Source organism: Mustela putorius, unplaced genomic scaffold (assembly GCF_011764305.1).
Source record: "Mustela putorius furo isolate JIRA1106 unplaced genomic scaffold, ASM1176430v1.1 tig00003988_pilon_pilon_pilon, whole genome shotgun sequence".
NCBI classification, from domain to species: Eukaryota; Metazoa; Chordata; class Mammalia; order Carnivora; family Mustelidae; genus Mustela; species Mustela putorius.
In genome coordinates this window covers 2,545,715-2,566,460 of record NW_025422127.1, presented here as the reverse complement: position 1 = coordinate 2,566,460, position 20,746 = coordinate 2,545,715, and the positions used below count along the sequence as shown (strand labels likewise).

Below are 20,746 nucleotides of genomic sequence, written 5' to 3'. Positions count from 1 at the left end.
AGACAGAACTGGGGCCTTATCTGTGAGCTCTAGAGCTGTCCGGGAAGTGCTTCCGATGCTATCACTGGTCCCCAGGACCCTCCAGGTCCCACCCGTGAACACCACCCCTGCACCTGGCTTGCAAGTCTCTCTGTCCGGCTGCCTGTCCCATGGTGAGTTCCTCCTTCTACCTCTGGATCCTCCCTCAATCAGTCTCTTGCTCAAAGCCTGTATTGCCTTTCTCTGAAACCAGTTCAAAGCGCCAGGTGTGATGGTGTCCCCCAGACCAGGGTGCGGCCATTGGGAGGAGTGCCGGATCAGAAAGCCCTCTGCTTACCGACACTTCTCTGGCTCTGAGCTGGGAACTGCGGGAGGAAGAGATGAGTGGGGGTGGGGTGAGCCTGCTGAAGCGGGCCCCGCTGGGCCGGGCCGGGCTGGGCTGGGCTGACCCCTCCCCATTCGGGGGCGGGACCCCAGGAAGTGCGAGGGAGCAGAACCGCTGGGGAGCATCAGATGGTGGAGAGGCGCTATGGCGGGAACGAATCCCGGGGCCCGCTTCTACCGGCAGATCAAGAGACATCCCGCGGTGAGTTCGGTCCCCAGAGCCACTGTACTAACTCCTAACTCTCTCGCTTCCTTGGCTGCTCCTAAATCTCTCAGTACCCTGTCCCTTGCCCAGTTCCCCAGTGCTCCTGGTCTTTCTCCAGCGTGCCCTCAGTCTATCCCTGCAATATGCCCCGCGACTCTTGAATCCACCTGGGACCCACTCGCTGTGGGACAAGGGAGACGAAGCCTTGAGATGTGGTGTGGGAGATTCCAGGTCCTCTCTCCCAGACAGGAGGGAGTGCCAGACCTGGGCTGGGGTGGGGGCGGGGGCGGGTGCTGGCAGAGAAGATTGTAAAGGGACTTCGGGGAGGGGGCTGACCCCTAAAGTGTCCTCTGTCTTCCCCGCAGCTCATCCCGATGATCGGCTTCATTGGCCTGGGAATGGGCAGCGCCGCGCTGTACCTCCTGAGACTCGCCCTGCGCAGCCCCGACGTCTGGTAAAGGCCGGGTCTGGGACGCAAGCAGGGGGCCTGGGTGAAGCAAGGGTAGGGCAGGAACGCTAGGGCCTCTCAGGAACCGTGCCAGTGGGTGGTCTCATCAGGGATCCCCAGGGCGGCGCATCTGCGTGTGCGCCGCGGGGCAACTCCAGGCTGGAACCTCCTCCTGCCCCAGGCGGCCCCGGCCTGCCCTCCCACCCGTCCGGCTGACCACTCACTCCTGGGGCCCCAGACTCGACCCGCTTCGGGCTGCGGAACCCGCACCGCTCCCAGCCCGGTTGCCATGGCGACGTGCTCAGCCGGCGGGCAGCCTTTGGGTACCTCCACCTCCCCGCCAGAGTGCTGGGGGTGTGGCCGGGTGAACTGCTAGGGGAGCCTTTGGGGCTAGAGGGGAGCAGAGAGTCCCAGCCCCACCGAGGTCGGTGGGGGTGGGCCATGGGGGCTCTCCAGCCAGCGCCACGAGCACCTCAGGGGTAGAATTGCAGGCGCATCAGGAAACCCCAGCCCCTCAGGATCTCATTCCCAGCGCTCTGCTCTGGGGGGTGAACCTAGAGCGGCCAAGGAACAGGTGGGAGGCCCTGGGCTGGGTTGTCAGTCTCTCACTTGGCCCGAGCCTTCCTGTTTCACTTGTCAGCACCCCTGTCAGTCCCTGGGAAGTAGCCCCCCCCACCCCCGCCCCAGGATAGGAGGGGTGTGTTGGGGGTGGGGCAGAGACTCTTTTGTCACTTTAGGCTCCTGGGTCCTAGCTTTCAGAGGAAACCCTCACCTTCCCCCTCTTTCTCTGTAGCTGGGACAGAAAGAACAACCCAGAGCCCTGGAACCGCCTGAGCCCCAATGACCAATACAAGGTACCTCCTCCATCTGTTCATCTTGGTCCCAGGACCAACCTCCCCACCCCCAGGCCACGAAGGGATGTCTGGGGCACTCACTGCCCCTTTCCCTTCTATAGTTTCTTGCAGTTTCCACTGACTATAAGAAACTGAAGAAGGACCGGCCAGACTTCTAAGCTGGCTGGGGTGCCTGTGAGAAGTAAACCACCATCAGCCAGCCGACTCATTTCTTCCACTCTCTGCCCCCTGCCCCCAGGGCGCCACTCTAGCCACCCTGTCCAGCTGCTGCTTACACAGGCTTGGTTCCCACAGGAGGGGAGACGGCACCCCACCCCCTTCCCGTGCTCCCTTAGCGGAAGCGCCTCTGACCCTCCGCTGGAGTCCCACGCGGGGGGAGGAGTTAGGAGGGCGGGCAGTGTGTTGACCCAAAAGGCTCCAACCAGCTCCTCTGCCCCCCTACCCGGGCCTTGCAGGGTGTGGCTCAGGCTACGTGTTGAGCGTGGCCAACGTGAGCCAAGAGCAAGCGAGGACCTCTCGGTGCCAAGTGACGTGGCGGGCCCCACGTTAGCCCAGGCTCTGGGCTCCCGTGCAGGGGCGGTGCTGCTCTGGCTCGACTGGGCTCTCTGGCTCGACTGGGCTCGTCCCCTGCCGCCCTGCCCGCCCTGGATGAGGCACCTTCCCCGCCCCCCCCCCCCCCCCAGGAAGCTCAGCGAGAGCTCCTCCCCGCGCCTAAGCCCACTGCTTCCCCAGCCAACAGGCATCCCCTCCCTGCAGCCTTGCACCTGGGCCTCCCCCTGCCATCCTGCCCCTCCCTTGCTCCCCTCAGTCCCCTGGGATCAAACAGAAGCAGCCGTGGGCAAAATACAATTTCATTTAACAAATTGAATTTGCTGCGCCTGCTAATCACGTCTGGTGTCGGCTCTGATCAGAGACAGAAAAAGGAGGCTGCGGTGGGGGTGGGGGGGGGACGGTCCTTGTGGTGGTGGGAGGGAAGGGAGGAACATGTGGAGGGAGACAAGTCAGCACCGGCCAAGGGACCCCTCCCACAGTAAAAGGACAGCTCAAGGCAGGTTAGCATTTTATTAGATTAAAAACAGAAAGATGGGTGCCTACCCACCCTTTCCTCTGGCTCACAAGGGCAACTGGCCTCTCTTCAAGTAAAAGCAAGGAGTCTGTAACACTGAGATAATGGGAGAGCTCAGGGCAGAAAGCCCCAGGCCTCCTCCTTCTAAGTTTAGCAAAAAGAAATCTTCTCAGCTACAAAGTTCAGAGTATAGCTGGGTCTTTCCCTAAATAAGAACCCTTCCCTCCTCCAGCAAAAAATGGAAAGAGAGTCACACTCCTCTCCATTGGTCCCAGTAGGCAGAACAATAAACTTCAGTCTGTGGGCCTCGTTTCCTAAGGGCTCTCAGCGCTCATCAAAACCAGGCATGGGGAAGGCCCTGGCAAACTGCTCCACTCGTTGCCTGAGGTCGGCCAGCCGATGACTTGTTTCTGGGTCCTTGAGCAGGAAGGATTTGAAATCCTGAAGTTTGGCTAGAGGGGGGATAAGGAAAAAAGCGGTCAGAACTCCAGAGAAGCCTGTTTGATCAGCCAGCAGGACGGACGGATAGCGAAAGGCTGGCTCAGCCAGGGTCGTGCCCACTCACCAGTCTTGCTCTTCACCTCCAAGCCAATGCTGACACCTTCATCTATGAAGTCCACAACTCTCCGAAAGTCATCCTCGCGGAACTGTCGAGAGGTCAAGGCTGGGGCCCCTGGGAGAGACACAGAAGAGGGTCAGCACAGTCCAAGCCCACCTAGTAGCCATCCTTCCTCCCTCAAAGCCCAGGTCTCACCGAGCCGCAGGCCCCCGGGTGTGATGGCACTTCGGTCTCCCGGACAGGTGTTCTTGTTGGCTGTGATGGAGACCAGTTCCAGCACCCGCTCAGCCCGAGCTCCATCCAGGCCCTTGGGCCGCAGATCCACGAGCACCAGGTGGTTGTCAGTGCCACCTGAGGGGAGGGACGGCCAGCAGGGGGAGGTGAGTTCTAGGCCTCTGTCTGAAGCTGCAGAGGCTCTCACCCACCCGCTGGCTTACCAGACACGAGCGAGTAGCCTCGCTCTAGCAGGGCATCAGCCATGGCCCGAGCATTCTTCAGGACCTGCAGGGCATACTCCCGGAACATGGGGGTGCAGGCCTGCAGGACAAGACAGGAGCACCTGGAACCCCAAGGGCCACCCCTCTGCCCTGCCCCCTTCAGCACACTTGTGACTCCATTCTTGACCCCACCTGGGCTTCCCTGCTCTCAGCTCCGATTCCCTCAGCATGGAGCAGGGTCTAAGGCCCCAGGCCAAATGCCCTCCCCACAAGAGTCAGCTCCCCAACCTGCTTTAGGGCCACAGCCACTGCAGCAATGGCATGGTTGTGGGGTCCTCCCTGCAGGGATGGGAACACAGCGAAGTTGATTCGGTCCTCAAATGTGTAAGGGATCTCCCGGCCAGTCTTGGGATCCACAGCCCGAGTCCCCTTCCGGTAGAAGATGAGTCCTGACCTATGTGGGAAGTGGGTGATCAGAATCAAAGCTGAGAAGAAAGGACAAGGGGTGGGGAAAGCAGAGGAAGCTAGCTGGCCTGGGCCCCCTGTGCTCTGAGAGTCTACCTCAGCTGAGCTGGTGTGCAGCTGAGCCCAGTGGTCAAGGAGAGCAGCCCTTCAGGCTCACTCCCAAATCCCCCAGCAGAGAACCGCCACTATGGACAAGACAAGGAGAGTCATCACACACTGAGGAGTCTCTGGGGCTTCAGGTGGGAATGAACCTCTTTGGGATGCAGCCCAGCCATGCCCTGGGAAAAGGGCGTGAAGACAGGGAAAGACGAGGCCTAACTTCAAGGAAGCCTGACCTGGCGCCTCGCAGGGTCTTGTGAGTGGTGGTGGTGACAACATCTGCATGCTTGAAAGGTGAGGGGATCACCTTGGCCGCCACCAGGCCACTGATGTGGGCCATGTCTGCCAGTAGGTGCGCCTTGACCTCATCACACACCTAGGCAGGTACAGAGACAGGGCTCAGCCTGGGGAGGGCCCACACAGGTCTCCCCCAGGTGGCCCCCCTTCCAGAATCTCCCCTCTGCCTCCCTGGGATGTGGCCAGCATGCCAGCCCTCCGCCAACCTCTCTCATTCGGGCGTAGTCGATGAGGCGTGCGTATGCACTGGTACCAGCTATGATGAGTCGTGGGCGGAAAAGTCGGGCTGTCAGTGCCAGCTGGTCATAGTCGATAAGGCCAGTTTTAGGCTGCGTGGACAAACGAAAAGCTGAAGCCCTGAGAAGGAAGCAGGGCAGCTCACTCTTCTCCTTGACCCTGGAGGCTGCCCAGGACTCCCACCCCTCCCCATCCCCAGGAGAGGGCCACCAGGGCCCAGCACTCACATTTAGCTTATAGGGCATGGACTCAAAGAAAATGGATGTGGCTGAGACCCGCTTGACATCAGACATGTAGCCATGAGTGAGACTAGGAGCAGATGAGAGAGATCAGAGAGCTTCAGAGACGAGTAACTCCCAGACTTCACCACACCCTGCCTGCCCAGCTCCAGAGGACCCTGTCCCTGGAACGCTGCTCCAAGCAGGCACGATCCTCCCTGCTCCGTCCACTCTGTGCTGAGCACTGGTGACTGGGGTCTTCTCGTCTTCATCCACTGACTTGCACGGCAGGACACATGGAAGATGTTCAGTAACTCTTTCCCTATGCTCACCAAAGCCAACACCCATCCCATCCATACTCACTGGCCCCCGTCGGGCAAGTCTAGCCCCATGATTCGGTCATGAGGCTGCAGAAGGGCTGTGTAGGCGGCCAGATTAGCCGGAGAGCCCGAGTACGGCTGGACATTGACTCCCCACTGCACAGGATCCAGGTCAAAGGCCTCCAAGGCTCGGCGCTGACACAGCAGCTCGATTTCATCCACTACCTCTGCTCCTCCATAGTATCTGCCACAAGATGGGGATGTATCAGGGCACACAGAAAGGGTCCTGGTATCCCCTGCAACCAGAGGCAAAGGGCTGGGAAGGCCGCTCCTCTACACACGCTGGGAGGGTACAGGCAGGTGTCCCCCACAGGGAGCACCATCCCTGAGGCTGCCTTCAGCCCTCTGGCACCAGCCCTCACCTCTTGCCAGGATAACCCTCCGAGTACTTGTTGTTGAGACAGGACCCCAAGGCCTCCAGCGCAGCTCGGCTGCAGAAGTTCTGGGGTGGGGGGGGGTTGGGGGAGTTAATGTCAGAAGGTACTGAGCCCCTTTCCCTGGAGCCCCCCGCAGCCCTTCCCTGCCAGAGCCCAGGCCGCAGGGAGGGAGCTGGGTTCTAGAGAAAGCTGTTTTTTCATTCAGCGTTCCTTGTCAGGCCTGAAGAAAGCAACCTGAGAAACCGGGCTGCTGGGATGGATGTCCCCTGCAAGGCCACCTGTCTACTCAAACCTGTACTTCCAGGTTCCTCTTCCCTCTTGGGAAGGGGAGGGGACCACACTAGATTGCAGGGGCCCTGGACAGTTCTGAAAGCTAATGTCCCCAACCCCTAATCCAGACTGGCCCTGCCTTCTCTTCAGAGGACAGTAAGAAGAGGAGGAGATAAGGCCCAGCAGGAAGGCCTTGAGTCTGAAAGGAAAATCTGGAGAAAGAGCAGTATGATGACCTATTACTTCCTGCGCCCACTGTGGCCCATGCCGTGGTCCCTCTCCCCAAGCCCCACCTCTGATGCAATGAGCTCCAGGCCACGACACTGCCTGTCCTTCTCCCTCTGCAGCAGCTTCCACATCTCAGGGTCACTGTCTGACAGACGCTCCTGGCCTGTCCAGCCCCTGGCTGCTTCTCCAGTGTGGGTCTGGGCCACCTCACTGTGCTGGCATCGGACGGCCATCCTGACCAGCTGACCACATCTCTGCAGAGGCTAGGAGAGGAAAAACCAGAGTCAAAAAAACAAAAACAAAAAAACACAATCATCCAAATAGTCTCCCAGCAACCCTCAGCCATGCTTATCAGGCTTTCTGGCTCAAAATCCAGCAGCCAGTGGTCCAGCAGCCTTTTCCAATTCTTGCCACCCACACCTCCGCCTTCAAACTCCAGTTCCAGAGCCAAGGTTGAGTTCAATGTCCAGGGGGTGGTTCTGATTTGGTCCATTTAATTCACCTCAGAATTTCCCTCCAGCTTTACCCATGAACCACTCTGCAAAGCCAGAGGGCAAAGTTTGTCTCCCAGAAGCCTATGCCTCTGGAACTCAGAGGCAGTCCACTAAGGTTCCAGAACCTCCCCAACCCACAGGAACAAAAAGGTCTTCCTGCAGGACCTCCATGGCAGTCAGGGGGGTGGAGGCTGAGTTGGCAAGGATTTAGGCAATAGGCTGCAGAGGTAGTTTCCAGAGCAAGAGAGGTGGCAGACACCTTTAGCAGTCTCTGGGGGAAAGGTGGATGGGGGGAGCCTACTGTCAGGAAAGCCAAAACCCACATCCTGCCCTCTGTGCCCTCCATTCTTCCATGTCCTACCAGCCCACAGAGTCAAGGGACTCCTGATGTAAGTAGTGGGGCCGGGTTGCATCATCTGCAAGGCTGGAAGCTAGCAGGAAGAGACTGGGCTCGCCGGTCCAGTCCAGGAACCCGCTCATTCACCAAGGGTCCACGGGGCATCTGGTGCGGTTCTCTCCCCTAATGCCACGTGAAATGGGTGATCGCAGGCCCTGGGGCGTCTGGTTGCCGGAATGGCGAGGGGCCCCAGATGCTCCGCGGGCACTGGGGTCGGAGGAGTTCTTAAGGATTCCCTAGTTGCAAGTCCGTTCCCCGAGGACCAAAACCACGTGCATGGAAAACCCAGGAGAACCCCAGAGTTTGTGAATGGGAACTCGGGTAGGAGGAGCGCTCGCTTCCTATTGGTCACCCAGTATCAGAAGCCCCGTTCTTACCCGAGTCACCCAGAGCAAAGAGAAGGGCAGCATCGCAACCGGAGGTCGCAGGAGGTCCAGCCACCAACTCTGGCGGGGGCAAAGCAAAGGGTCAGAAGAAGACTGATCCGAGAGCGCGTGCGCGAGAACGGCCCGAGAAACCACCGGATTAAGGGAAAGGAACTACGCATGCGTGAGTCCGCCCCTTTATGATCTGTTGGGAATTGTAGTTTTTTTTTTTTTTTCACCTCCTTCTTTTGCAGCCCATAGTCAGAGGCTCTTGCCTGAAAGAAAAGAGATCCAGTGCCGCACCACCTCCTCGTTGTCCTCCAGCTTAGTGGGGGTATATCCCCGCAGCCATTTATTGGGTGCCTCCTGAATACCTACATTATTAGGTTCTTTGAAAATATAAAGATTCCTCTTTGAGCTAGAGAGCTGCCGTGCCCTGGAAAGCTCCCTGGCTTGGAAGGGTGAGACCTGAGTTCAAGTTCCACCTTTGGGACAAACTAGCAAATTAGCCTCTTTGGCCCTCAGTTTCCTCACTTGTAATTCAAAAACAACATGTAGTGAGGATTGAGTGAGACTCTGTATGTAAACATGCTCCCCAGAGCTCTGGAATGAATCACCGTCCCCTCATCCTCTGGCTACTCCATGATTATCTCCTTCGCCTGCGACATCCTGGAGCTGAGTGAGGCGCCCCCTCCTGTTGTTGCCACTTGTTGAATCTTGCTATTGGTTGACCTCCTGCCGCTGGCTCTAGCAGTCAGTGAGCTCTCTTTTATCCCTGGGGCTCTAGATCCTCAGAACCAGACAGGATCTTCCTTTCAGCCTGACTTCGTCTGGACTCATCCTTTGGGAGAGGGAATCACTGACCCCTCTAGAAGTAGGTCCCCAAACCTCGGGATCAGAATTGGCTGGGAAATGTAATATAAATATATGAGTGGGAGACTTCTCTTCCCTGGTTCTAATTCAGTGGATCTTAACGAGCAGACATTTGCCCACTCATGGTGACAGTAAAACCTCTTCTCAGTGATTCTAATAAGCAGTGATTTTGAGAACCATCTTCTTACTTAACAAAATGACACATTCATTCATTCACTCATTCACTCATTCAACAGACATGTTGCACTCCTACTCTGTGCCAGACATGGCCTAGCCTTGGAGATACAAGAAGAGATCACTGACTGCTGGGACATCAAGAAGTGAACAAGTAATAAAATGCAATAAGTGCAGTGATGGGCAGGGGCAATTCAGCTCCCAGAGGTCCAGATGTCCCAGGGGGATTGCGGGGAGGAGGAGAAGAGGATGGCTGCAGAGGAGGCAGTTTGTGAGTCAGAGGAAGAGGAGAAGGACAGTCCGTCACAGAACATGTTGACATGCAAAGTCTCATTTAATCTCCAGGACATGCTATTTTATTATTGCCTTACAAGTGAGGAAACTGAGACCCAGATGGGCTAACTTGCTTATTCTGAACATTTCCACTTGGCTCTCCTACCAGGCCTCAGAAGTCCCTGCTTTGCTCTAACCTTCCCTCCCACTCAAACTTCAGGTGTTCTCAGGTTTTCCAGCAATAAGCCCTTGGTTAGAGTTCTTCCTCCAGTCTCTGACCTAGAATCACCTCCCACCTCCCTCTTCCTTTCAGCTTGAGTTCTGTTATTCCCCCACCCACCCACCCACCCACCCATCCACCCATCCCTCCATCCATCCATGATTTATTTTCCCCTCAGCGACTTCTCACTCCCAGGCACGTCTAGGTCAGACTCACCTCTGACTCAGTTTCCTGCTGGAACCAGTGGGCAATTCCCTGGGGAGTACTGCACTAGCTGAGCGGGTATTTTGGCCCAGGACTCAAAAAGAAGGAAGGCAGAAGACCAAGTGTCCAAGTGTCGAGGTAGGTTCTGTGCCTCAGCTTGTTCTACCCCCTCCCTCGCCCCAGTCAGGGGTCCCCAGGGGAGGGGGGCGGCTGAGCTCCGAGAACTGCTAATGAAGCCGCAGCCAATTAACGCCCGGGCCAGAGTTGGGGGCGGATAAAATTAGCAGCGGCGGCGGCAGGAGGGAGCTGGAGGCGGGGGTGGGGAGGGTGGGCAGCTGGCTGAAGGGGGCCTTGTTTGCAGGCGGCCAGCGGCGACGACGCGGCCGGGCTCTCCAAACTCGCGCTCGTCCCTTCCCCCACCCCCTCGTCTCCGGCCTCCCTCCCTGTCTCAGCCGTCTGCAAACTCAGCGCCCACGAAATTAGGAAGGAAAAGGAAGATCGATGACTCCAGATGCCGCAAACACCGTTCCTCCCCCCCCCCCACCTGCCACTTCCCTCCAGCCCCTCGGAGCTTAGCAGGTTGTCGGCGCTCTGCCTACGCTGTCCCCGCGACTTCGTCCCATTTCAAGGCCTTATACCTCCTCCCCCAGGTCATCTCCAGCAGTCCGCTGGTAGTCCCCTTTCAGGTCTCCTCCCCACTCGATCTGCTGCGGCTTCCCTACGTCCACCTCGGGAGAAAATCCTCACCTTAGAGCTCCCACAGCAAGGGTCGCCCTCATCTCTCCCTCATCTGGTCTTGGATGACCTCCAAGGTGCTAGCTCCATCAATATTTGCCTCAGTTTCCTCGAGCCTGCCGAAGGAGGAGGTCCTGGCCAGAGCGCTGCTCCCCCATAAACCCACACCACCACCCCTTCCCTACAAAGGTCTCTCACACAGACACGTATTGGATTTCACTTTATTTTGTTCCCTTTCCCGTCTGTTGGGGCATAGAAAAAATATCACCAAGAGGAAGCAGCTGGAAAGGGGCAGGTGGAGCAGGACTGCAGGGATGGAAGGGAAGTGGGCAGAGGGCAGGGGCCCAGTCCATCGCCTAGGCCCAGGAGTTCTGCTTCCCCTACCCTAATTAGAGTTTCGGGGAGAAAGGCGGACAGGCATACCGGCAGGCAGAAGGGGTTGGGGATAGGCCGCAATTTTTAGGCCTCACAGTCTTTACGTGGGGACAGGGTGGAACAGGAGGACAAGCGCCTGGGGGTAAGAAAGGGTGCGACCAGGGTGCCAGGCCAGACGTCATTAAAGATGAGGACAAAGGTAATGTCCAACCCAGCGCCCAGGGGCATGAGGGGGACCCACTGCAGACATGAGGGACACTGGGACCTCCTTCAAGCCCCATCTATTCTAGACCTGTGCTCTTGCCTCTCCACTTTGGGAGGCAGAGGAGGGGCTACCTCTCCCCCCAGGCCCCCACCCCTGCCTCGTGGGCACTCCCCATAAGGAAAGGGTGGACCTATGGCGGGTGGCTGACTGTCCCCGGGAGGGCTGTTCCTTCGCCCTCAGAATGGAAGGGGTGGACACGGCCACAGGAGCTGCGGGGCACAGGGAGGGGTCTCACTTAGGGAGGCCGGGGTTTGGCACGAAGCTTAGGGTCCGGGCGAGGGCGAGGCGAGCTACCCAAAGTAAGGGTGCTCACTCTGGAAGTTATAGTCTGGGCACACCTTCTGCACCAGTTTGTAGTCAAAGCTGAGGAAAGAGACGAAGATGCAGATGACTTTGAAGGGCTTGGCGCAGAGCCAGGCAGCCTGGCTCTGCGTGTGCTCGGTGAAGCACACCTGCGATGGGTCGTACAGGCACGGGCGGTGCTTGCGCGCGCGGTTTGTCTTCTCATACTCCACGTGGCAGTTGAAAGTGCGAGACTCTTTGGCCCCGGGCACTCCCAGCGCGCCCCCGAATGGGCCCGCCAGCGCGCCCCCGAGGGTACCCCCTAGCCCCGGTCCCGCGGCCGCTATTCCCAGCGGGGGCCCCAGCCCAGGGAGAACCCCTTCCAGGGCCAGCGTAGACTGCAGCGGGTGGGGGGCCGGCCCTGGCAGCCAGACGCCCCCGAACTCGACCCGCTTGGAGGGCGGCACGATACTGACGCTGAGGTTGCCCAGGCTAGACGAATTGTGGCGGAAATACACGCTGAAGGTGCCGTTCACGTGGTCCACGATCTTGCCGGTCACCAGCAGCGAGAACTTGAGGGTGTGTACCCGGAAGTAGAAGTCCCCCCAGCCAAAGATCTTTTTGGCGCGGGCCGCTTTGATGGACGGCTTCCTCTTGGTGCGCGGCGCTGGCAGCGCCCCCGCCCGGGCCAGTGCCCCGGTGTGATTAGCTGGCCAGGCCCAGCTCCAGGCGCGGGCGGTGCCCAGGCTGTGGGAAGACCTGGGCACCGGGAGCTGTTGGCCAGGGGCGCCCCCTCTGGCCGCGGCGGGGCGCAGCTCCAGGTACTGCGGACTCCGGGACTCTGGTATCTGGGCATTGACAACCTGTGGGCGAAGGGAGAGCAGAAAAGAGAGGCGCTGGGGTTTTCCTTGGCCATCCCAGGATCCTACCACCCCCTACCCTACCCGGCCAGCCCCCTTTCCCAGCCGCTGCAAGCCCATAGGGAACTGGGCGGTCCACGGTCAGTGGTTCCGGGCTGTGTACTGGTGTAGGCCTGCAGCCCTTTCAACCTCTGTGCTCTTGGCCAAGTCACTGACCCGTTCTCAGTTCCCACATCTGTGAAATGACTTGGGAATCCTTGTGTTCCGGAGAACTCCAGTGCGAACTGAGGAAGGCAAAAAAGCCAAAGCCCTCGGGGCTGGATTAGGGAATGGAGCTGTGGACACCGCCGGCTGGGTCTTCCCTGGCCTGGAACCTGCTTGGTTCCAAGTAATGGTGGACTGGGGAGGAGCTGGACTCAGGAAGACCAGGCCGTGGGGGCTGTCAACATCCAGCATCAAGAAAGAAGTGAAGACCTCCCAACTTGACCTCTGCCAAGGCTTTAGTCTCTGCCCAGACCTCAGCCTCTACTCCCTTGTAAGGAGGGGCCCGGGAAACTGGCGGAGCAAGAGCCCTGGAGGGTCTCACGGCTGTGGGTTGAGGCTGGGGGGCTACACAGGCCCCCCTCTTCTCCTCCGACACTCTTACTGTGGGAGAGGCCGCCTAGTAGCCCTTCCCTGGGCTTGGAGGGGGCTGGAGGACCGCCCGTGCCCGCCCTCACCCGTCCCTGCCTGTCTCAGGTGGCCGCTGATCTGGGAGACAGCGCGGGCGCGAATACAAGATGGATCGAGGGGCGGGAGCGGCGGGGCCAGGCCCCGGCCATCAATTATCCGGGGCGGGTGGGGTGGGGTGGGGGCTGGCCGGGAGAGAAGGAGACGTTTGAGAGCCGGAGGAGGAAGAAATATGGAGCCGCTGCTCCAGCGAGGGCAGCGGGAGGGAGAGGAGCCGGGAGTGTCAGAGTGTGTCAGTCAGACTGTTAGCTGTGGCCAGTTTGTGTGGCCCTTGCTGCGGAGGTTCAGATTGCTGGGAGGGAGTAGCGCGGGCATCATCCTGGAGTGCTGGTATGTCTGGCAGCCCTGGGATGGTTGTGTGTGACCGTGTACCTGGAGTGATGGTGTGTGGGAGAGTATGTGTACGTGTGCACACTCACACTCTGTCTCAACCTGTGGTTGTGTGTGTGTGTGTGTGTGTCTGCCTGCCTGTATCAGTCTGAGGGGCCTGTGTGTGTGTGTGTGTGTGTGTCTGCTTGTGGTGCTGGCTGGTTGTTGTGTCAGCCTGTGAGGGTTCCGTATATATGCTTGGATTGTATGTGCCTGGGTTGGCTGTGTGTGTCTGTGTGTTGATCTGAATGAGGCTGTCTATCAGTTTGTGGTGGTTCTGTCTGTGTGACTGGTGTGGTTGTGTGTCTGGGTTAGCTGTGTCCAGACGTGTTACTTCTCCTGTGTGAGCTCCTATCACCCTCTGTCTATGAGTTAAGCTCTTTCTCAAGGGTGTGTATCAGTATGTCCACAATAATAGAACAAGTGCGGTGTGTTGGGGGGGGGATGTATCTGTGTGAGTTGTATATGAATGGTCTCTGGCGGGTTCCTCACTGGCCTACAAGCTGAGCTTTGGGTAGGTAAAGAGGCCTGGCAGCATGGGTGCCCCCTGTGTTTGCACATACCCTGTGTACACAGCATGAGTCCACAAGGGACAGGAATGCCAGAGTCAAGCTGCTGGGCTAGAATCTCCACCGCCTGGTCCCCATCCCCGCAGCACTGCGATCCCAGGTTATTAATGCTGCCGCCACCCGCTCGTCATACATATTTATCGCCCCCCTCATTCCTCCTCCCGTCCATCCCTCCTCCCAGCTCAGGTGAGGGGGGCGGGGGCGGCAAGAGTGATTGACTCAGACAGACAAGCTTGAGCTGGCAGCTAACACCGGGAGGGTGGGCTGGAGAGGGATGGTGGGAAGGGTCCCAGGCCACACTGTTGAGGGGGCAAGACAGACCTCCAAGGAGGTGGGCTTGGAGAGGGCAGGGCCTGAGCCTCAGGTCGGTCACTGGAGGAAGGGAGTGCATAAAGCTTCCAGGGAAGGTCAAGGAGGGGGGGGGTAGTCATTTGAACTCTGACTCCTAATCTCCTCACCCCTCTAGGTCCAACACTGCCTTTCCAGGGGCATCCATCAGTCCCCAGTCACCTGCTCTTATGACCCTGAATACCTCTGAGACACCCCCTCCCAGTGCACCCCTGCAGCACTCATAGTCCTGCACCCAGCCCAGGACTTGTCAGAGGCCGCTTCAGACCTACGACCCCTCACAGGCAGGGGCTGGGAGAGGAAAAGAGGTTTGGCTGGGTGGTGAGGGGTGCTGGGGGTTTCCCCCCTCCCCCACGGCCCTGTGATCCCAGACAAATTGCTGTCTGCGCTTCTCTGATCCTGGCAAATCCCTGGGCTTTGGGCACCCACACCCCCACCCGCTGCAGGAGACTGCCAAGATAAAAGGGAAGAGTTGGGGGGGCGGCCAAAGCGACCTCGGGAGGAGCTCGGACAGAGAGGGGGTGAGAGTCTGTGAGGAAACGAGCCGAGAAATGGGAACATGGAATAAAATAAAATCAAATCCTCCCTCTGGCTTCCTCGCTTGCACGCTCTCTCTCGCTCTCTCTCTTTCTTCCTCTTTCACTGTTTTTCCATTTCTCTCAGAGACTCTTCTCTGAGTCCCTCACTCTGTCTCGAATTTTCTCCTTCCGTGATTCTGTTTTGCTCCATTTCTGTCTGTCTCTCTTGGTTCTTTCCCTCTATCCTTCTGTCTCCATCTGTGGGTGCGGTGGGAATGAAGGAAAGCAGGGTGATAAAGGAGCCCCTATTTCCCCAGATCCATGGTGCTGTCCCTCCCCCTCCCTGACTGAGAGTGGGAGCAGGGTGTTGTCCGAGGAGGGGTCCCCCTCGCTCCAGAGCTGGTTTAATTAAGCTAATTGGGCGCGGTGACATTTGCCGAGGGGAGAGGCTAGTCTGGCTGTTGGCGCAGGGGCGGAGGTGCTTGGTGGCGGGCGGGGGTGTGGGTGTGGGTGGGGGGTGCTCCTCACCGGGCGCCTCCAGGCCCATGCGGGGCGGGAGCCCAGCCAGGAGCGCTTTGCCCCTAAGGCAGTAAGCCCACGCAATGGAGGGGAGTTGAGGCTGCCTCTTGCTGCTGAACAAATTCCAGTGTGTGTGTGTGGGGGGGCTCTTTCGGGATGGGACTGGGGGGGGAGGGGGGAGATTCAGGCTGTCGGCCCCCCAGCCGCATTGCAGGGCGCACCTCCCCCAGGCCTCCAGACCAGTCCCTGGCTTCTTTCCGCCAGCATGGGTCAGGTGGCGCCGCTCAGGATTCCGGACCCAGGAAGGGAACGGCACCCTGTGGCTGGGGAAGGAACAGTGCTCCTCCAGGCCCGGGATGGGGAAGGGCAGCGAATTGCGAATTAAGCCCTTGTACCTAGCAAGGGGTGGGGGTGGGGGCCACTGCAGACAGGGCGGGGTGGAATAGACAGGGTCCAGTTGGGAACCAGGGACAGAGAGGGGGGTAAGGACAGAGGTGGATGGATAGGATAGGCTGGGGTGAGGGCTGGGATGGGGGGACTGGGGTTTGGGACTTGGCAGGCACAGGTATAGGGTGCAGCAGTAAGGATGAACAAGGATAGGCATGGAAACAGGGATGGAGAGGTGATCATACATGGTGGACAGGCACTGGGTATGCAGACGGGGAATGACGGCAGGTGAAGAATGGAATGGAAACCAAAATGGGGATGAAGGAGAACAGGGATGGTGGTTGAGGAATGGGCACTGGGGATAGCAAGCGGGGCTGAGATGGGGTAGGAACCGGAAGATGGGGATGGCAGCAGATGGGGGCAGGAACAGAAATGGGGGATGGGGAATGGTTACTGGGCAGGAGCAGGGGTGCTGAGGGATGAAAAGGCCCAGGACATGAGGATGGCAGATGTGAATGGGGACTGGAATGGGCAATGGGGGACAAGGAAGGAGACAGGGGACAGGGACGGAGACAGAGCTGAGGACAGGTATGGGGGACAAGTCAGAGGAAAAAGCAGAAGACGGGCAGGACTAGGTTATGGGAGGGGGCCAGGCAGGTAGAAGCGATGATAGCTCCTTCCAGACCCCACTATAGCGTGAGGGGGCGGGGACCGCTGGTGGGGCGGGCTCTGCCCTTGGGCCGGGCACCCCCTCCCCCTCAGCCCCGCCTGCCCGCCTGCTCCAGGCCTGCAGCGCAAGGCTCACCGTTATCTGAATTTTGATTTTATTTTATTTTATTTTATTTCCCTGCTTCCTAGAGCCGGCGCGGTCCCCCCGGGAACGGCCGCCCCCCGCCCCCCGCCCCGCGCCTCACTTTATTATTGCAATAAATGTGCCTATAAAGGCGCGGGCTCCGGGGCGCGGTGGTGGTGGGGGGGGGAGAGCCGCGGAGCGGGGATGTAATTTCCCGAAGCCGGAGCCGGAGGGGGAGTGGGCGGGGTGGAGGTGGAGGAGGGGCAGGAGAGGGAGAGGGGGAGACTCGCCAATTTCTAGCGCTCAAGGCAGCGCTCCCTGCTCCCCATTCCCACCCCTCAGCTCGCTTTGACCCCACACGCCGCTACTCGCCGCTGCACCCAGCCGTGCTTGAGCCCTGGGACCCCTACCCCATCTCTCCGCGGGAAATGCCCTCTCTCTGTTACCCTGGTCCCTTCCGGGCCCCACCCATGTGGAGTTGCAGGGCTCTGTTCAAAGTTCCCCATCTCCTTGACAATGACTTCATCTCTTGAGCCCTGGGATGCCCCCTTACCTGGTCTCTATCAACGTTAATGTCGCCCCTTCCCAGTGACCTCGCCTCTGACCCCAGTGACACTTCATTACCTTGTTTCTGTCTCCCAATTACTTCACCTCTTCCCCAGTTACCCAGTCCTGGATCTCCAGTTCCTCCTGCACCCTCAACCCCATGACCCTCTAAATTCTCCTTTCCAATGGGTACCTCTCTCATATGTGCAGGCTCTGGCCCAAGGGAGCTGTCACAGCGCCCCCCTTCTCCTGTGCCCCTGGCCCAGCTGCGTCCCTTGATTACCCCCAAATCCCGGACACGCTCTGGGCCCTCACCCAGGCTGCGCGTGCCTAAGTGGCCCAGGCAGAGATTAGGTGGGGGGCTGGAGAGGGGTATGAGGCAGGAGCCGGTGGCTAGAAGCAGGTCTGGGGCCCGCCAGCGCTGAGAGAGGCTCACTTGGGCCTAATCCTTCCCCAAGGCAGGATAGAACTGGAAAGATCCCACAGGGCCCCGCCCCTGCCCTCCCCTAGCTAATTAGTAATTAGTGATTAGTGATTAGTGACTATTGATCGCCTGCTGCTTCTCCCAGTAGGCAGCTGCTTTGGCAAGGGGTGGGAAGACAAGAGATGGATGGAGAGAGGAGTCAGAGACCTTATCAGAAAGATCCTGAAGAAGGTCTGGCCAAGAGGCCTCAGTCCCAGGGGCAGCAGAAGCCCGGGGTCAGAGTCAGAGTCCCGGGCTCCAGAAGGGGAGGCAGGTGGCAGGGCAGGGGCTGGGGGCGGGGGGGCAGGGTTAGTGTTGGACAATTAGGGTTTTCCAAAGAGCTACCTTGTCATCTGTCCCCCACCAGCCCCTTACCATGTTAATATACTCCCAGCCCCCGCACTGAGACAGCCCTGAGAGAGAGAGAGAGAGCGAGCACACACACGCGTGCGTGTACGCGCGTGCGCACACACACGCACACACACGCCACACTCAGATACATGAACACATCCTGAGGCTCACAATCCCACACCCACACTCAAAGGCACTCAAAACCACAAGCACACAGACATTTACAAAGCCCAGAGACTTACCTCCAGGCAACACATGCACCTCAGCACACAGATGCACTTGGAGATCCACGTTGGGCTATGCACCTGTGCCCACACTGTACCCACAAGTGCACACAAGCACACAGATAGGTACCTGGACACACAAACACTTCTCTACACACACTCTGCCATGCAATTACACATACATACACACCCACAGTCCTTCCATGTGTGTAAACACTGATTCTCACACGCACACAAACTGGACTAAAAGGCAGATACACTCGCCCCCACTGCCTCCAACACAGAGGCCCACAGCTGCAGCTCTGAGCTAGATCCCCATCGTTCACATCCTCATGCTTACTCTCCTTCAAGTCTCTACCAGATGTTTCATTCCCCTTCAGGGGGCAAAGGAAATTAAACCAGATCTGTCCACAGGGGAGTTTATTTGATGCGGAGAGTGGAGAGAAGAGTGGGGAAGTACAAAGAAGGGGCAGGGGACTGGGATCCTTACCTCCATTCCCCGCAGGCCTTCACATACACAACTGGCTTGTGGGGCCCAGGGCCCCAACTGTAGTAGTCTAAGGGCAGGGCTGGGCAGCCAGTGCAAAGGGAGTTCCTGCCAGGGGAAGCAGTCTTTGTGGAGGGGACCCCTCTTCCCATATTCCAGCCCCTCAAGGTCACCAGGCGCATTTGGGAGAATCAGGAAGCTCAATCACCAGCTCCTCTAGGACAGTGCCTACCCTGCTGGAGTTGCTGAGTTTGATTTGGCTGAGCAGGTGGGGCCCAAGTGTTGGCAGGGGAAAGGCAGGGGGGCTATACCCCTTCCAGACTCCACAGGGGTTAAGGGCTGGGGTGCAAGAAGTAGGGGTTTAGGAAGCTACCTGCCACCTCCCAAGCTAGGTAAGTCACAGTTAGGGTGCAGGAAACAGAAAAGTCACAGGCAAGGAGACGATGAAAGGAGTCGGGGTCCAGGGCCTATGCCCCCACTGTGGGGCACAGAGAGGGCACTGTGAAGCAGGCTGTCGTACTCACCCCTTCAAAGCCAACACCACACACCACAGTAGCTTACACACGCACTCTGGACTGGGTGTCCCAGACACATGCACGCACACAGGTGCACACGCTGACCCCCGCACTCCACACCAGCACATATGAGCACACCGTGTTCAGGAGTTGAAGCCGTCAAGTTGGGAGGGAGGCAGATCAAATCGGGGCCTCCTCAGCCTCGGTCCTCGCCCCAGAGCCTCGGGAAAGAGGCAGCTGTGAGATATGGAAGCCAGAAGAGCACAGGAAGAGAGACTCCCTTTCCAGACAGCCCCCACCCTCTTCAGCTGGGCGCGAGAGAGGGGTGTGTCTGTGAGGTTTGTGCAGGGGAGAAGGTGTCTCCGCGGGAAATGTGATGGGAGATTGTAGCCAAGTTCGGCCGAATCTGTGTGCGCGCGTGTGTCGGGTCGTGTATGCTCACCTGGCATTGTGACAAGTGCAGAGAAGAGAGATGGGAAGGCGAGGTGGAGGGGTGGAAGGACAGACAGCGAGGAAGGCGAGCGACGTTGGCGCGGAAAGACGGCAAGGCTGACACCCTGCTGGCTTGTCTGTCTGTCTCGCACTCCCGCTCAGTCTGGCGCACTCGCGGGTCGGGCTTCGTCCCCTCCCCCGCCAAGCAGGGAGCCAGATCCAAGTCGGGCCTCCACCCCGGCACCCACCCCCAACCCTCAGCCAACTTGGGCCCAGGAGAGCGCCCGTCCTAGGTCGGGGAGTCTGTCTGTCCGCATCCGCCGCGCGGCGCAAAGTTGGGACTCTCCGCGCTAGGGGCGGGGCGAGCGCACGGAGCCCCTCGCACTCTGGGACCTTTGCGTTCCGGACCCCCGCGCTCCCGCTCCAGCCCGGCTTGCCCTTACCTTCTTCAGGAGCCACGGACCAAAGAGCAAGAGAAGCCATTCCGGGAGCAGCCGCATCTTCCCGGGCGGCTGAGCGGGGCGAGCGGGACGGGTCCCGGGCAGGCCGGAGCCGGGCCTGGGGGCGAGGGACCCTGGGCTGGCGCGCCGTGCGGTGGCTGCCGGAGCGGCGGGAGCAGGCGGCGCGGCCCGCGCGGACTGAGCGAGAGGAACCGATCTCGGCGCTGGGGGCGGGGCGCGGGCGGGGGAGAAAGTTGGGTCGGACTCGGGCGGGCGGGCGGGGGGGCGGGGCTCCGCGTCGCTCCAATCCCCGCCGCGCCCCGCGCGCCCCCTCCCGCCCAGCTGGGGGCACCGAAGGTGACTTTCACCCCGACACGCCCCGGACACGCCCCCGGCCCAGGTGCGAAGCGCAGAGGGCTGCGGGGCCTAGGGGTCGTGTACCCGAGAGGCTAGGTCTGTGCCCTGATGAGGAATGGGGCAGGGTGTGGGGCCCGTGGCTCCGGGACCTTGTCCTCGAAGGGGTGCACGGCGGAGCCGGAGCCCGGAGAGGCTCAGCGGCCCCACAAGACCTGGGTCCCTCGGCGCTCCGGGCCCCTTCTAGGCTCCAAGCTAAGGTGGGTCCGGGGCAGGAGTAGGGCAGGGGCCTCGGTGAGGGCGGGCGGGGCCTCGGGCGGCTGCCGCCGCGCGGCGCTGACGGGGATGGATGGGCGCCCCGCGGCTCATTCGGCCCGGAGATGAGAATCATTGATCACGGACGGAAACCCCATCACGTCTGTCAATAGAGCTGACAAACGGCGCCCGATGCCCCCACCTCCGCCCCCAAGGCACCTCCGAGGGCTCCGGACCCCTCTGCTGGACCGGCCGTTCACTTTTGCCCCTCGCCTCCCACCTCTGACCCCCACGCATCCCAGAGAGTCCCTGCGGGGGGGTGGGGTGGGACAGGAAGTCCCCTCAGCGCCGCCTGCCCAGTCTCTTGGTGCAGTCTCTATCCCTTCCCTTCCACTGTCCCATCTTTCACCATCAGCTCCTCTCGGCC

At 59.7% G+C, this 20,746-nt stretch overlaps 3 protein-coding genes across 3 annotated transcripts; 1 reads left to right on the top strand and 2 right to left on the bottom strand.

Annotated features, from left to right (window-relative positions):
• Nucleotides 1–438: 438 nt before the first annotated feature.
• NDUFA4L2 (NDUFA4 mitochondrial complex associated like 2) lies at nt 439–2,738 on the top strand. Its single transcript, XM_004773185.3, has 4 exons — nt 439–565; nt 934–1,022; nt 1,810–1,870; nt 1,972–2,738. Exons 1-4 carry the CDS (start codon nt 509–511, stop codon nt 2,026–2,028), a joined length of 264 nt encoding a protein of 87 aa, XP_004773242.1. The 5' UTR covers nt 439–508; the 3' UTR covers nt 2,029–2,738.
• A 180-nt stretch (nt 2,739–2,918) lies between these two features.
• SHMT2 (serine hydroxymethyltransferase 2) lies at nt 2,919–7,923 on the bottom strand. The gene is made up of 12 exons (XM_004773182.3): nt 7,772–7,923; nt 6,569–6,766; nt 5,991–6,070; nt 5,612–5,812; nt 5,258–5,339; nt 5,000–5,122; nt 4,733–4,872; nt 4,221–4,386; nt 3,933–4,032; nt 3,691–3,846; nt 3,502–3,609; nt 2,919–3,388 (listed from the first exon to the last, which is right to left on the bottom strand). Exons 1-12 carry the CDS (start codon nt 7,802–7,804, stop codon nt 3,261–3,263), a joined length of 1,515 nt encoding a protein of 504 aa, XP_004773239.1. The 5' UTR covers nt 7,805–7,923; the 3' UTR covers nt 2,919–3,260.
• Nucleotides 7,924–10,445: 2,522 nt separating this feature from the next.
• On the bottom strand, nt 10,446–19,921 carry NXPH4 (neurexophilin 4). The gene is made up of 2 exons (XM_004773181.3): nt 19,714–19,921; nt 10,446–12,023 (listed from the first exon to the last, which is right to left on the bottom strand). The coding sequence occupies exons 1-2, from the start codon at nt 19,768–19,770 to the stop codon at nt 11,169–11,171; spliced, it is 912 nt and encodes a 303-aa protein (XP_004773238.1). The 5' UTR covers nt 19,771–19,921; the 3' UTR covers nt 10,446–11,168.
• Nucleotides 19,922–20,746: the final 825 nt, after the last annotated feature.